The sequence below is a fragment of the Pteropus alecto genome, unplaced genomic scaffold, assembly GCF_000325575.1.
Source record: "Pteropus alecto unplaced genomic scaffold, ASM32557v1 scaffold61, whole genome shotgun sequence".
Classification (NCBI taxonomy): domain Eukaryota; kingdom Metazoa; phylum Chordata; class Mammalia; order Chiroptera; family Pteropodidae; genus Pteropus; species Pteropus alecto.
Genome location: NW_006434835.1, coordinates 5,862,770 through 5,879,476, shown reverse-complemented (window position 1 = coordinate 5,879,476; position 16,707 = coordinate 5,862,770). Strand labels below are relative to the sequence as shown.

The window sequence follows — 16,707 nt, the reverse complement described above, 5'->3', positions numbered from 1 at the left end:
TGCCCCCTCACCAAGCCTCCACGCAGAAAAAAAAACTTAAAGCTTAAAATGTATTCCGATCATGCTCAAAACCCTGCAAAGTCTTGCCCTCTCTCTGAGATATAATCCAAATCCTTTGCCATTACCTAATAGGCCAGTAAGACCTGGTCCCTGCTTATTAAACGCAAGGAACAGGGACCAGCCCGTGCTCCCTGGTATCTGGTCCCTACCAGGTGTTCTTACCACTCCCTGACTCGCATGCTCATAAATGCTACCTGGACAACTGTCCCCCCATATTTCCAGGGCCCCCTTACTCCTCACCTCACCTAGGTGTCTGCTTAGAGGGGCCCTCTCCCCGATGTCCCTCTATTCAATAAGAAGCACCCCCACTCCAGGTACGAATCCCCGACTGCATTTGGGCTTCTTCGTGGCACTCATCACCGATACCACACTTGGTCCCTTGTTTGACTGTGTCTCTCACTGACCCTCACACCCCGCAAGGTTGGGGCTGGTGTCTCGGTCCTGGCTTTAACCCCTGGGCCCCAGCGCTGTGCGGCAGGTAGGAGACACGCAGGAACTCGGCTGGGTGAGCGAGGACAAACTGCCCACTTCCCACCCGACTCCTCGCCTCCCCAGGACTATCTTCACGCTGGCCGGAGGACTGGTCTCGAGTGGCTTAATAACATGGTCTTCGAAACAAGAAAGAAGAAAGTTCTGAGACAAAGAGAATCTAGAAATATCAGCTTGTCTGGAACACAGGGACGCATCTGAAAATCAAGCAGTCTTTTTAATTAAACATCTTTGTATTTTAGCCGTCTAATTACTGCAATCTTTTTTTTTTAAATCGCTGTTTCTGTATATAGCTCTTCACATCAAGCCTAAAAGCTGTCACCTGCAGGGGTCTGAGATGCTAATTTTATTCAAAACTTGCTTTTCTAATACATTTCCCGGGTTGATCATGCCACACGTTGTTCTCGCTATGCGACTGTTCTGCGTCTGAGGCCATCACTGAACGCAGCTGGAAAATCCGCTCCAGGACGTCCTGCGCGGGGATATGCCTGCTGGTGGCCGCAGGGGTTCCCTTTCCAGAGTTTTCGCCCCCATGAAAGCTGCCGGAAATGCCAAGTGCTCCCATCGAGTGCTCAGGTTGCGCCACATCCCCAAAGCTGACCCCCCATGGTGCCCCTTGCTCAGAAGGGCGGCCATGTGCAGGCCACACTCCTTCCACCGATGCACACCCGCCAGCTGCCCCCACCCCAGGCCCCAGGCTGGGCCAGGGGTGCACGTGGGGTCAGCACAGATGGTCCTACGGAGGACGGAAAGTGCCCAGGGGCAATCAGTGATGACGAAGGGAACGGAATATGTGACAGAGCAGAGGTGGACACGAGGGGTCCCGGGGCGGGACGGGTGCGCCCTGCCTGGACAGACGCCGGCAGATGGAGGCGCAGCACCCACGAGGATGGCACTGAGCCCTCCCACGTGTCAGCAGCTGCAGCGGGGCTCTGGGAGAACAGCTCAAAGGAAGAGCCTTCCACGGCCAGGCCTGGGACAGACGCTTTCCCTGCCCCGTCTCTACATCTCCCTCAAAACACTCGGCCCAGAGAGACACCAAAACAGCTTGAAAAGACTACCTTTAGGAGTATTTTCCAAAATAAGCTTCTAGGTTGGAGTTTCTCAACTACCGACATTTGGAAAGCTGGATATGTAACTGCTGGGGGGGATGGGGAGGGATGTCACTGCCACGCTGTAGGACAGCGGTCCCCAACCTTTTTGGCACCAGGGACCAGTGCTCTTATGAGAATGTAACGCCTGATGGTCTGAGGCGGAGCTGAGGCGGTGATGCTGGCGCTGGGGAGCGGCTGCAGACACAGATGAAGCTTCGCTCACTCGCCCACCGCTCACCTCCTGCTGTGTGGCCCGGATCCTAACAGGCCACCGACGGTACCGGTCCACAGTCTGGGGGTTGGGGACCCCTGCTGGAGGATATTTAGCAGCATCCCTGGCCTCCACTCACGAGGTGCCAATAGCACGCACGCCCCAGCCATGACGATCAAAAATGTCCCCAGACATTGCTATGTGTCCCATGGGGGGCAAACTGGCACCCAGTTGAGAGCCACTGCTGCAGAGACCAGGGACCCCCATAGCCCCAGCCGCAGTCCTAGGAAGCGTCCTCACCTGCACCTCAAGTGTGTGCTGGACTCAGGCTTGTCCTCAGCCCGGCGTGAAGGCTCTGCCAGCTGACCTCCCGGTTCACCTGCCCGGAGCCTCCCTTCCCGTGACCCCAGCTGGCGCTCGCTCAGGTCTCAGCGCCCCCCATCCCCGCTTCCACCTGTGATGAGCTTAGAATTCTCTTTCGAAGCCCTACTCACTGGTTAAGGCTCGGCTCAGGTGCACCTTTTCACTGAAACATCTCTGAGTCTTCGCCCCTCGGATCAGAATTAATTTCTCCTTCACTATGAAATCCACAGTGCTCATTGCCCTCCCCGCCAGGGCCTTGCTGCCACCAGCCCCTGCGTGATCATGGGCACCCTGGAGCGAGAGGCGCTCAGCACCTGGAACAGCTCCCGCTGCTCAGCAGGTCTGAGTCCTCGGGGTTCTGACCCAGGCTCGGCTGGGAAAGGCAACACGCAGCTATCCACACACACGCACTTGTGACTACAGCCACACGACCCGGCAGCAGAGCACTTGGGGCTAGCCGTGACGGATGGAATGAGCCTAACGTCCTCATCTGAGAGACAAGGAACCCACGGCTCGGAGTGGAGAACAAGGCCCGAGTGTCCGTGGAGAGCCAACAGCCGTCGCCCCCGGGATCCAGGCGCCCTCACTCTGCCCTACGCACCACACGGTCCTCCCTCCTGAGAGTAATGACCGTAGCCACCTGCGAGGACCTGGGTGAGGGAAGGAGCGAGTGCTGTGGGCGGGAGAAGGAAAGAACCCTAATGAGTCTGCTAATGATCACTGCTAAGTCCGCAGGGAAGCACATCCATCCACGGAGCCACACTGCACATTCGCCAAGCCTCGGACACGCCGGCTTCCGGTTACACGGACGTCAAGATACATCTCAAGTAAGGCAGAAAATCAGGGTAATTATTGTCCAACTTGAGCCCCCAAACGACCCACTGGTTCGATGATCTAGATGTTTTAGGAAACGTCTTTCTTTACTTTCCCTCTATTTATTGGATATATCTGAGTATGAAAGAGTCTCATATTTCTTCCATTTTTACCTGCTATAGTTCTCTTTAATCGATAACCATGTAAGCTTTTTAAAATCAATAACCAAGCAAGCTTTATACTTTCTCTACAAACAAGGTAATAATCAGCCTGACAGATAATCTGTCACGGGCTGACCATATTCAAACAAGTAATTACATTCGGCAAAAAATAAATTAAATTGCCCTCATTTTCTGTTATTTCCAGGCAAGTGGCCATCTGCAAGGCTGCCTTTTCCATTAGCCAAATCCTGCAGTGCATAAAATCTAAAAGGAACCCGAATCCCAGGAAAGCCAGTGTCAGGAAAAGAGTGATCAGTCCCCAAATCCTAAATTAAATGGCGCCTTCTTCCTGGTACCTTAGTATGCTAACCATGTCTCTAAATATGTCTCTGGGTACGCACAAGTATGACACTCAAAGAAATGACCTGGCCTCATCAGAAGAGGGAGTCACAACCTTTCGCAGTTCTTAGTCCCGGCACTTCCCCCAGCTGCGGCCGCCTAAGACCTTGGAGTTGATGTCAGGAGACACTGCCAACCAGCAGCCAGCTGCAGAAGCCCTCCAGCGCGTCCAGCCTGGACTCGGACTCCGTGATGGGACCGAGGCCACCAAGCCAGGCCAAACTCTCAGATGCCAGAAAAGAGCTCAGCAATCCCAGAAGAGAAGATGAGAGCTGCCTGGGGTCACCGATCTTGGACCGGAAAGGCCTCGCGAGGACTGCGGCATCTCAGCTGGACATGACCGGCGGACAAAACTGTTGAGAGGCAGCAATCAGAGGAAAAGGCCCACCAAGCAGAGGCCCTCGCATGAGCAAAGGCGGGGAGATGAGACGACAAGGCACGGAGTCGGGCTTAGAGCAGGAGGGGCAGGGAAGCTGCAGAAAACAAGGACCTAGCGGAGGGCAGGACCCCGAAACTGTTAGATGTCCAAAGCCACACCACGAGGCTCACATTGCCGCCTGGAGCCAGTCCGGAAGCCCTGATCGTCACTGGTCTAACTGGCTGGGTGCCTCTAAGGACACACATCAAACTCAACGACCAAATAAACATCTAGCTCCTTCCTCTCAACCAAAACAAACATGCAGGAAGTCTTCTGGGCTGTTCGCAGGTCCTCGCCCGCAGATGTTCCTCATTCTAAATCGATTGATCAAAGAACAGAAGGATCGGGTGTTCTTTGGGAAGCTGCACAACTTTATTTTTCGAGAAGATATCTTCTCTGGGAAAATCCAAAAGAGATACAAATCAAGACCAAAAAAAAAAAAATGCAACTGTGCCTTTTTTTTTTTAATGTTACAGTAAAAACAGGAACAGATTTATGTTCCAAAAAAATGAAAATGAATCAAGCTGTGAACTACTCAGTAACCTAACCCAAGAGTGTTTCTTTCGACCAAAAATGGATGCAATTTTCAGCATCGTGCAAGGCACTGAAAACATCAGTGGGATCAAGCCTTCTAAACAAAAGGCCAGGCGTGGAGAGGCCGTGGGGCGGGGTGGGCACACACACGTCTGTGAGGGTGCAGGCTGGGGGACGGCGAGGAGGGCACTCAGCCACGCTGACCCTCCTTTAAGCGTGCTCACCCTGTGGCCGGTCATTCCACCTCGGGGACTCTACCTGACAGCAGCCTTTCCTACATGCGTGTGCCTTCCTAATGCATTCATATGTGCATGACGCATAATGAACTGCGTAGTGTATGTAAACCCTTATTACATCATTGTTGGAAATCGTGAAACTGCCTGCCACGTTCGTCAGCAGAGGACCGGTTAAATACAGGATGGTTTATCCGCATCCCAGGATTTTGTGCAGCAGTCAAGAGGAAGGAGGTAAACCTGACATCTTAATGAAACGTAAGGACACGTCATTTAATGACGTGAGCGTGGGTGTGTCGGGGACAAGGGGCGTGTGTCAGTGAATTTTCAGTGCGGCCAGACAGACCCAGACTGTTCACAGCGGTGCCACTCGTCGGGAGTGGATCAGCCTGGCGTTAGAGCCGGGAGGAAGACACAAGCTCTGCACTGTTAAATTCCTCTAATTTTTCTTATTTCTCTTATTGTTTTCGTAAAAGAAGCATTTATTGCTTTGGTACTCTTTTAAAGATGAAATCTAGAAAAGCAAGGTCGAACTAATGATGTGGGCACCTAAGAAATCAGAAGCTTTTAGTCCCATCAGGATATAAGGTCCTCCTCCCAGCCACCCCACTCCCACTGAAGGATAAAGTCCAGGAAGCGGGAGACTAGTTCACGGTCAAGCCGCACACCGGTCAGAGGGCCGAGCACTCAGTGGGCTCCCAGTAAATGCTGGATAAATAAATGAATGAGGAGCAGGAAAGCGCACCTCACCCACCTGTGCCGGAAATACCACAGTACAGAAAAAGCAGTGAGCGTCCCTCACCTACTCCTTGTCACCACCAGCACAGGCCAGAGGTGAGCACGTCAGGCTGGGCGTCACGGGCCTGGGTTTCTGTCCTGACATTCACCAACTGCGTAACTCCTCGCCTTCGTCCCCACACAAAGACGGGGCCGGCACCTCCCGGCTCTAACTGGCTGGAGAACAGAAGGTGTTGCGGGTTTCACCGACGTGGGAAACTGGTCCACAGAAGAGTGGAGAAAGTGTGACTAAGCGCAAGCTGGTGTGGGGGGAGGGGACGATGGACTCTGGACCCCGGACGGACGAGAGCAGAAGCAGTGGACCCGCAGCTGGACCGACCAGGGTATCCATGCGTTCTGCCCATTAGTGGCTTCGGGGATTTGCACAAATCACTTCAACTTTGAGTTTAGTTCACTCGTCTAGACACAGAAACTTCACTCGCTTTTCAGGATTACTGTCGGATCCAAGCGGAGTAACACCCGTGCCCGACAGAGGACCGCGGCTCTGCCCCTACCCTCCCACCTCCACCACCAGGCTGTCCTGCCTGCTGGCCACTCAGCGAGGCGCTCCCCAGACCAGGTGGGCGGATGTGCCGGTTGCCCCTCACCCCCACCCCACCCCCCTGGGCCGGTGCCGCAGCTACAACCCACCCGGAATCTGTGCCCTTTTAGCCTAAAGTAAATCGCTTGGCGCATAGTAGACTATGATTTCTCCACCCGATCATCTCTGCCTTTCCTTGGTAGGAACTAAACCCCGTCCCTCCCCTAACGGTGCCGCCTCCTTCTCTCTCCATCGATTTTTGATTCATTTATCACTTCCTTTCTTGTCTCCCAGTACTGAATTTGCATTTGCAGTTGGTGGGATTCACCCTGTGCTCAGGATTCCCCACGGCCCCCCCTGCCACCAGCCCTGGTTGAGGTGCGGCCCGCCACTGAGCCACGCCGGCGGCCAAGACCCCACGTGCGGAGCGCCGCGGGCCGGGCCGGCACCTGTACTTACTGGCTCACTTTATGGTACAGCTTAGCGATGCCCTGGTGGGTCCAGTCCTTCCCAAGGGTGGGCAGAATGTGGCCGAGAGTATCCGACCTGAAAAGGACGGAAACGAGACAAGCGCCGTGGAAAGGGCACCGCAACGAGGAGCACGATGTCCCTTCCAGTTCGGCGCATCGCAAATGCCTCCAAAAAAATGCCGACAGGACCCACGACTCACCGTCTGGATGGCAAGCCCAAAACTAAAGCAAGCAAAAGGGAAGGCTCGCGGAGGGACGCTCTAATCCACGAGCGGGCGCCTGCCATCTGCTCACGTAGCGAGTCCTTGACTCGCTAGATCGAAGTGAGGAGGCCGCTCAGAACACGTGCGCACGAGCCTGGGGAGCCGACACCCCAGGCGGCAACGCCCGGCGATCCCCAACGCCAGCTGCTGGGTCCAAGGGCTGAGGGCCCGGTGGGCGGCTCCTCTGCCCAGCACCTGTGCGGCACGAGCCCCCCGTGCCACAGAAAGCCACTGAGTGCTGGCCCCAGGCGTGGAGCCCCACAACAGAGGTCAGGATGCCCCCGCGGCCCGGGCCGGCCGGACCTACCTAGTGATCGTCCCGTCGATGTCAGAAATGATGACTTTATCGTCCCAGTTCCACAAATAGATGGTGCCTTCGCAGCGACACGTGCCTTGGTACTGCGTGGTGACGCTGAAAACCACGTCATTGGGGCCATTCTTCAGCTTCAAGCTTTTCTGAAAAACACCAGCTACGTGTCCTCGGGGGGACGGTCCGGACGGGGGAGTTCACCGGCTTCTCCACGCTGTCAGAAGCGGGATGAGGATTTTTTTTTTTTTTTTTTTTTTTTATTAAAATGACAACGTTTTATTTTTTTTTTTTTGTAATCGCCGCCCTAGGCCACAGTGCAGTGCCTTGTCCCCATCGCGCTCTGGATGAGGAGGGTTCTCGCCGAGGCCTGGGCACCCTGCACCCTGCGCCCTGCACCGGTGATGCAGCTCGCACCTCCCGCACCAGCCTCCTGCTCCCTGAGGTGACGCTAAGGGGCCCCTTCATTTCTGGATGGGCGTCATCAGAGGGTTAAGTGACAGGCTCCCAGATGCGGCAAAATCAATCTCGGTTTCAGAACGGGACACACTCACTCTCCCACCCCCGACTACGAGGGGCGACACCCGGGGAGACGAACGTAACAACACGTTCCCTGAGGAACCGAGTTTCAGTGGCTTTCAGACTGACACAAAGCGGGAGTGCGCAGTCTCAGGCACCAGGCGCACCCCACGTCCACAGGTGTGTCGTCTGGACCCAGGGAAGTGACGCCAGGTGCCCCCGGTGTCGCTGGGTGGAGCCACACAGCCGCACCGCCTCGGCCAGGCCGCAGGGTGGCGCTCATGGCATCGCACGGGTGCCTGGGCCCGTCCGTCATCTCTCGGCATCGCACAGCATCCCGGCTGAGCCTGGGACCCGTGCTCACAGCCGCTCACAGGCAGCGGTCCGGGGAATGGAGGGCCGCGTCCCCCACATTCTCTCCGTCCCACCATGAGCACTGGTGCCCCCCAGGTCAGGAGACGCATCTGAGTTAACGAACATCTCCCTGAAAGTGGAAGCAGCCCTGCGAGATTCTGGTCGACCAGGCATTTACACGTCGGGACTCATCAGAGCCGTCAGGTTGCCCTCCTCGGACACCTGAGAACCGGATCCCAGGGCCGCGGCAGAAGTCGGGGGGCTGGGGGGGTAGGTGGCGATGCCGCGGACCACGCCTGGCCAGGTGCTGACGTCAAGGTGGAAACGCGGGGTACCAGGGCGGAGGCAGGGTGGCCAGAGGGTGGCCAGCACTCTGGGGTGCCCAAGTGGGAGCCAGAGAGCAGGAGGGGTGCCCAGACCACCGCCCGCCCGAGTCCGGGGGGCTGCGTCACGGCCAGAGCCCACAGACGAGCAAGGGGAGGCCACTCACCAGCTGCTCCGACGTGAGCCGGAGCGTCTTCTTGTAGCCGACGCTGGACAGCAGCGGGAGGTGGCTGACACTCGACGGCTTGGCAGCTGCGTGCTCGTCATCACTGGAGGATGATTCGTGCTTTATTCTGGAACACACGGGGCGTCATCATCAATTAGGCAATGCGTCTGGGTGGCCACGAGAAATGCATTAGGCCGGAATCACGGTCACTCGGGTGTCTCCCGAGCTGTCTCTTGGGTGGCCATTCAGCACAGGCCACCACGGCCCCATTCACACGGCCCTTGCGTTGTTCGGCGGGGTGGCCTCTCCCCACTCCCGGCTCTGTTCACCGGCTGTCGTCACTCTACCCTAAACCGAGAGGCTCGTCTTCCTGACGAGCAGGGTTAGAGACCCCCCTTGCCTGGAAGGATGTCACAAACTCCGAGGACCAAGCACAAGGACTCCAAATCTCTATACGTCCAGCTGATCAGCTCCCTATATGTACCTCTCCAAACCCACAATTCCAAATAACCAGGGTGCTCTAGGACTCACCAACGCACCGTGACCAGAGAGACTCGCCAGGCCTCTGCTGGGATCCCCGATCAGGGGCCACCCGAGCTGCCTGCGCTGATCAGCTCCCTATATGTACCTCTCCAAACCCAGGCCTCCGCTGGGATCCCTGATCAGGGGCCGCCCGAGCTGCCTGTACACAATCCGCAGACGCTCTGGGCTCTGCTGACTGTCCCGTTTGGTGGCAGGCTGGGACGTGCAGGTGGGAAGTAGGCTCATTTTCTTCAAATAGTTTGTATAAAGCATCTCAGTAATTAGCTGCTCTCGAGATTAAAATCCTGCTGTGGGTTTTAATCCCCAGCCCAACAGCACTAGCTCTGCTTCCCAGGACCATTATTTTTTAAAAATATTTTCAAGTACTTAACAAATGTTTGTTAGGCCAAATGGAAAAGGCTGGGTGGCCCCCCAAGTGGGCACAGCCCGCCTCCTCAGGCACATGCCTGCCCGCGAGGCTTCCTCCACACACCCCTGCATGCACCTGCCCGCGAGGCTTCCTCCACACACCCCTGCACGCAGGACTCAGACAGGGGCGCCGTCTTCCTGTTCCCTCCACAAGCCCTCACCTCCCAGTGCCGCCGTCCCTGCCCCCCGCCCCCTGCCCCGCTTCTACCGCACAATGACCAGCTACCCCCATCAACTCATTGCTCACTCCGTGTGTTCAGTCCAGAAGCGGTTTCTACAATCCGGTACTGCCCCGAACTAGGGGAGATGAACTAGGGGACACCGAGATGCAGCACCCCTGTGTCTGTGTTATTTCTACCACCTCTTCCCGTGTGTAGAATGGGCTGCCCCGCCCCCAAGCGCCTGCTCCCCCAGTCCCAGGAGGGGCGGCTGCGGGCTGCGGGCTGGTGGACCGGAGCCTACTGAAGCAGCACTAACTCACGCTGTGCTGGGTGTTGTCCACATAACTGGGCCCTACTTTCCCGGGCTTTCTGTCCACACGGTGAGAACACGGCAGGACCAGGCTGCGGCACGAAAGCCCAGGTCGCCACAGGAGCACCTGGACCAGGGGCCCGGGGGCCGCACAGGACCACCTGGGCCGGAGTCGCAGACCCGGCCCTGGTGGACGAGCCGTAGGTCAGAGTCCTGGTTGGCTTAGAGCCCCAGGCGGGGCTGGGCCACATGTGGATGAATCCACACCCGTGACACTGTCACCAACTTTACAGAGTGGAGACGGCACGGCAGTCAGGGGGCGGAGCCCCGTGGAGCTTCAGGCTGTGCTGCTTTGCACAAATCACCTCTTTTCTTTCAGCCCCGATTTTCCTTATCTTTAAATGCAGAGCAACAGGCTGCTTCCCAATCACCAAAAATCTCAACGTGCAGGCGGACAACGGGCAGGGAGACGCGAGTCCCAGCGAAGCTCTCACACGAGAAAATTCCTCCCCGGGCCTCAGTGGCTCATCTGTGAGAGGACACAGTCCGACTGGAGCCCTCCCCAGGGCTGGCCCCCGCGAGTCCCATGACCAGTGCCGGTCCTCCCGAACCAGCAACCCAGAGGCTTCCAGCCAGACGGGGGGACTCGGTCCCGGGGCCAAGCGCCCGCCGAGCGACCAGGTGGGAACCGAAGGGCACGCGGTGACAGGGCCCCTCGAGGAATCGGAAAATGTTTACATTCCAGCCAAACAGTTTGGGGTAAAACGAGATCCAAATGTGAACTAGAGCTCTCGGTGACAACAGATTGACGTGTGCCTCTCCACTGGCCGGGTGCGGAAGCACGGCAGAATGGCTGGTATTTCCATCTGCTGCTTTAAAAAAAACCAGAATCTGCGCAGGATGCCGTGTTTGAGGGAACACAGAAAGGGAAACACATACGAGAGCGAACGTGGGAGCCGCACAGTTGGCTGCGGGTCGCCCTGGCTGCGGGCGAGCACATGGTCACTGGTGGGCCCGCCGACCCCGACCCGCGCTCACCGCCCTCGCGCCTGAGGCCCCACCCCCGACTCCTGGGACGCAGGCTCCTTAAATGCTGCTCACTTTACCGCGTGGCAGGAAGCCACAAACAAAACAAAAGGATTCATCTCGCCTGAAAGTCTATAGCTGTGAACAACATGTAAGTTAGCACTTGTCATAGTGTACACTTTTCAAATGGTATTTTAATGACTCGTATGGTGACAAGCTGTTTGCTCAATTATGAGACTTCGGGGACTGTTCTGTCAATCAAGGCTGTCAAGGAAGAAAGCACTCCTACGTCTTTTTTTTAGTCACTGGTATGAATCTAATTAGGAGACTAAAAAGTCTAAGGTGCCAGTAAAAATTAAAAGATTTACATTTCTCAAACAGAACTTTATATTAAAAACTTTCCAAAATCTCAATCTCTATTCACAAGACTCATTTTTCATTCTTCGGGCTTAATAAAGAGGTGTGGTGTGACAAATTCAGAATGGTGATTATTAGTCTTAAACTATTTAACTGGGAAAAGCGTTTTTGTTAACGTTGAATAGGACTGTGTCCGGTAGGAACCAGAAAGTCCAAACGCTTCAGAGACACCAGGCCCTGCTGACGTCCCAACTGGGGAGAGCCGCAGGGGCGTCTCGCCGCCCCCAGCCCACGTGGCGTCTCCCGGGCCCTCCGTGTCGCCGCTGGCACGGGGGAGAGCGACAGTGTGGGAACCGGGTCCCCTGTGTGCGGGGCCCTGCACCAGCTGCCATCATGATCTATCCCTTTCAAAACTCTTGGAGCCTCAGGCCCATCTTCCTCTAGGTCTAAGACGGGCAGGTCGCAGGCCGAATTGGGGCAGGCGTCCCACGTTTGGCCATATCTCGGAGTATATCTTAAAACACCTGAAACTGGTCCGTTAGGATGAGCACGTGTCCCCCAAGTCACCACAGAACCAGCCTCCTGCGGATCGTCACACAGCCGCCACGGGCACCCCCCCCACCCCGAGGCCCTGCTGGGGTCTGCGATCCCCATCGCCTTTCCCAGGAAGCTGTTTGGGGTGTCGACGGGCCAGCGTCTGCAGTGCTGGGGTCACTCTTATCCCCATTTCCCAGATGGAGGAGGAGACGCTGAGGGGCTGACGAAGCCGCCAAAGATCACACAGAGGAGGATGACAAAGCCTCTGCTCTTACGTCCTGCTGTGCTGCCTCTCGTGCTTGGAAATTACCGCCAGGACAGAGAATTCCAGGAGAGCAGGACATTTCTAGTGTAGCTAACGTGCTGCTTTAAATTGGCTCAGACGGACAGGTCAGCATCTTTGCTTGCGTCCCCTCCCCGCCCCCACCCCCTTGTGGCATTGATTATCTCCTGTGCAGCCTCCCCCGGCCACTCTGCACAGCACACTTGTTCCTCTGCCTGGACACGGGAAGGAGTTTGCTCCAAGCCAGGTCTCCAAGCCAGATCTGCCTGACTCCAAAGTCTGCCTGACTCCAAAGCGCGCTGTTCGCAGCCTGCTGCCTGCCTCTAACGGGAGTAAATGGCTACCTCCCGAAATCGCTGCCTCCTTCCGCATGCTTTGTGTGTCCCCTCCAAGGGCTGCATGTCCTTCGCCTGTGCTCCATCTTGAACACGTCTCCCATCTCCTTCCCAAGCCCACTCAAAGCCAAACTCAAAATTCTTGCTAGGAAAGCATCCAGATAATCATGTTTGAGGGCCCTGCCCCAGAGGAGGAAGGGGAAAGGCTGTCAGCCCTGCTCCCCATCCGCGTGTGGATGGGTGGGGGCCGGGGGACCGGGGCGCCAGCACAGAGAACAGAAAGGGTAGCCCCCAGGAACGTGCCCGCCGGGAGCGGGCAGGCCACTCAGAGTCATCTTCAAAGATCGTTTGATCGAGACCTGCACACCCTTCACAGAGAGATCAGACTGTTTCCTACTCGCTACCCACCTGCATTTCTACTTCTAACAGCGAATTTTAGAAATAAAATAGTTTACGATAGAGGAACTTGGCCAGGAGGCTGAGGACTTGAAAGCTAAGCCACGTTGCCTGTGAATCAACAATATGTTGACAGAATCTCCACCGTTTGGTAACAGCTCAAGGACATTTAGGTACTAGCTCGGCCTCCCAGGTACAAAGATGATACAATTCACGTTGTGCCTTCAATCATTTTGTCAGCATAATCTGCAGTCCTGGGTTTCCTCGGCCCACGGACACTGCAAAGGCCAGGTAACAGGTGAAAGGTGCGATCTCTGCTCGTCGTCAACACGTGGCATCGACACCATGATTCGTGGGTGATGGTGGCATTGCCCTCAGCGTAGTTACCCCAGATCCCAAATGGATAAACCTGAGGCGGAACGCTACAAACGTTGACTGGTAGCATCAAAATCTACTGTGTCCTATGCCGAGTTCACATGAGTCCATACCCATTCTTGGAAAGTAACAGAAGTCCCAGTAAGTATGTAAACTACAGAGAAAGGCAGGTGTCTTCACAAGGGGAACTTACGTCCAGGTTGCTATTAACGCTATTGCTAACCACCACCATCGCCGTCACTATGACCTCTGTCCTCTGTATGGGGAGGGCTGCCACGTGCGAGACCGTGAGGAGGCCTCTAGTTACGTTAGCATTTAAGCCTCGCATTTACGGGAGAGGAGAGGTCCTCGGGAGGGACTGCCCCCATTTCATTAATGGGAAGCCAAATTCAGCTGCTCCAGGTCATCGAGTAAATGACAGAGCCGGGGTTGGAACCCAGGTCTGCAACCCGCCTGGGTCCAAGGCCCATGCTGTTTGGTGAACCCCATCTGCCCGGCCTGTGCCATGACCTCGGGCATAGGAAGGAACGGCCACACCCCAGGCTGGCGGGTACTGTACCTGGTGGCCATGCTGAGCTGTGATGGTTGCTCCCCGGTACTGTGGCTCTGCCCAGGCAAGCACTGCTCTGGCTTACTTTCCTGGAGAAGAAGAGAAAGGGTCAGGGGTGCACCGAAGAGGGGTACCTGCGCGACAGCTAGGGTTCTGCGATGGGCTCCCCCAAAGCCCAGGGCGGGGCCCCAAATGCCTCCCCGACCAGCACACCACCCAGGGAAGGCAGGGCCTCGTTACTCCTTTGCTTAGAAGTATACAATTAAGCTGAGAAATATTTTTGACAGAAATAAGTCTGTTTTCCTTAAGTGTTTGTGGCACCAAACCAAACTTCATAATCAGTGTAGCTTTATGCAGATGCTTCAGCAAGGGCTGCTTGGATACTCAAGGGCTTTCAAAATATTTTCTTATAACTGCTGATAGAAATGCCTGGAAATATTTTCACACCATATTTTGCTTGGGAAAACGTGGACACATTCTCGTTCTCAGCGCTGCAGTGTCTTAACAGCGAAGGCTGCTCGGAGGTACTGGAAGAACCGTGGCATGCTAAGAGGCCTGGACTCAGCCCCGCCATCCTCACGTAGGGTCCTGGGACAAGTCGTGGGACCTTTCGGAGCCTTGTTTCCCCGCCTGTGAAACGGGGCTGATGACCTCCCTCTCCTAGCCCTGCCGTGGGGGTTGCAGAGATGCTACCCAGAAACACAGAGCCAGGCCCACAGCAGGCCGGGGAGGAGGAAGACAGCCGCCAGCCCCATGGAACACGGGACGCCACCCGGGGCCAGACACAAGTGTCAATGGATGAAGGATACACAGTTAATCTCATTATCTGTGGCCATTTGCTCAGGAGGCAGGTTAACGTCTCTAATGTTTAATAAAGAAAGTGAGCAATATAAACACCGTAACAGAGCAACCGTCTTAACAAATGAGGAGTACGAGCTGTTCTCAAACATTTTTTAGTTTGTCACAAGCACACAAATAAGTGACGTGGGAACATGCCTGGTAATTTTGAATCTATTTATTGAAACAGGTAACTTAGCCACCGCTATTAACAATCCTTTATCAGACTAGTTCAAAAATATATATCGAATTGAAATAGATGTATTTCATGGTGTTTCTTTTTTTAAGAAATATTTAATTTTATAACTGTTTCTTATTTGATGCTGGCATTCCCCTCCATCCAAACTGGTGAGGACTGGAATATTCTACAATAAGTAGGTCTTTGAAATAGCCCTGTGCCTAAATCCTAGAACATTCCGTTCCCTAGTTAGGGAACTAAAAAAGGTCCTTTATGCTCTAACTTGTTTATACCCCTTGAAAATAATGGGACGATCCTGCAAAACTCAAGTATGCTAAAAGAAAATGTGAAAGAACGCTTTCATCTTGATAAAATCCTTGCAACGGAGTGGAATAAATAAATGGAGCTTGCCTGGGGGGTTCTTTTATAGTTATAATAATCAGCTTGACTATTGCCCTTAGGGTTTCTTTAGACTACATTCCAAAAGTAATCCTCATTCCTTCAACAAATATCTGCCAAGCCCCTGCTCCGGGTCCAAAACATGGACACCAGGGACACCCAGGAACACCCAGGAATCAGAGCTACACACGGTCTCGGCCTTCGTGGAGTTTAGGGTCTGGAGGGGAAAGATATGTTAATGGAATAGTCACACCAATATGTGAAGAATTACAAACTCCGGCAAACCTTAGGAAGGAAAAGTTCGCAGGTAGGGCTACGGGTGCAGGGAACGACAGACCAAATTAACCTGCAGAGAAAAGGCCATTTGAGATGCTAGTTAATGAAGAGGAATGAGAGGGGTCCCGAGAGCACTAAGAGAAAATATCATATGCAAAGATCCTGGGGTAGAATGTGCTTTGGCCAGTGGAACCGAAGCACAGAGGGCAGGGGAAAAACGGCAAAAGACGAGGCCAGGGAGGAGGCAGGGAGGAGGGCACACAAGTCCTGCAACCACATTCAGGGTACTGGTCTTAGTCAAGAACCCCAGAAACTCAGCGAGGGCTTTCGAGCAGGAGTAACAGAAACTGGACCAGTACCCTAAAAAGACCAGTGGAACTATAGTGGAGAGAATGAAGAGTGGGCACAGTCCGTGGGGAAGCAGTCCCGGGAGAGGTGACGGAAGCCTCGCTCTGTGCGGCCGGAGCCACGGAGAAATGCAGTCTGAGAAACGTTTAGGATGGCAAATGACAGGACTCGGTGATGGACTGAACGTGAGAGGTGAGGAAAAAGGAAGTGTCTGTCCCATGGAAGGACGGTGGCGGTGGCACCATTCCCAACTACGATCCAGCGAAGAAATTCACAAGAAAATGACGAGTTCCGTTTTGAAAATGACAAGTATGGGGTTTCTTGAAGCATTCGCATGGAGGCGTCCGTGTGGCTGGCTATCCGGTGGACAGACACAGGACACAAAAGAATGCCTGGTCTGGAAATTTAAAAAGGGGCCATCGCATGGGCATGGGTGAGGGTGCCGAGGGAGAAGCAGGCAGTCAAAGCAGAAGAGACACCCCGAGACAACCCTGCAGGGTCCCTTACGGGGGGCAGAGCCGGAGGAGGAAAGCCAGGCGGACAGAGTGGCCTCAGTGCCAAACAAAGAAAACGCTTCAAGAACTGGGGGGGAGATAAAGACATGAAAAAAATCACAGGCATTTCCGGAAGTGGAAAGCAAAGCCATGTACGTTCAAACGTGCCACTGAAGTGACGTGACTACGGACGATGAGTCTGCAGCTGTCAGTGTGCCTCATTAAAATGACCCTCACAAGCAAAAGGAAAACATTTAACTCAAAACATAATAGTTTGAACTACCAAGTGGAATCCCTTCCTCTTAGGGATGAAGAGGCCTTCCACGGGAAGAGCGCCCTGACCACAGTCTCCGAGCTGAGAGGTGACAGAGCAAGGCAGTGAACCCAGCTCTCCGATC

General features: G+C 54.9%; 1 protein-coding gene across 1 annotated transcript in view; it reads right to left on the bottom strand.

Moving 5' to 3' along the window:
• Nucleotides 1-16,707, bottom strand: part of LPIN1 (lipin 1) — a 94,208-nt gene that overhangs the window by 12,976 nt on the left and 64,525 nt on the right. Inside the window, exons 15-18 of the mRNA XM_015588248.2 lie at nucleotides 13,787-13,866; nucleotides 8,497-8,623; nucleotides 7,134-7,282; nucleotides 6,553-6,639 (exon numbers count right to left, since the gene is read on the bottom strand). Coding sequence (XP_015443734.1) covers nucleotides 6,553-6,639; nucleotides 7,134-7,282; nucleotides 8,497-8,623; nucleotides 13,787-13,866 — 443 coding nt within the window. The remainder of the gene's footprint in view (nucleotides 1-6,552; nucleotides 6,640-7,133; nucleotides 7,283-8,496; nucleotides 8,624-13,786; nucleotides 13,867-16,707) is intronic.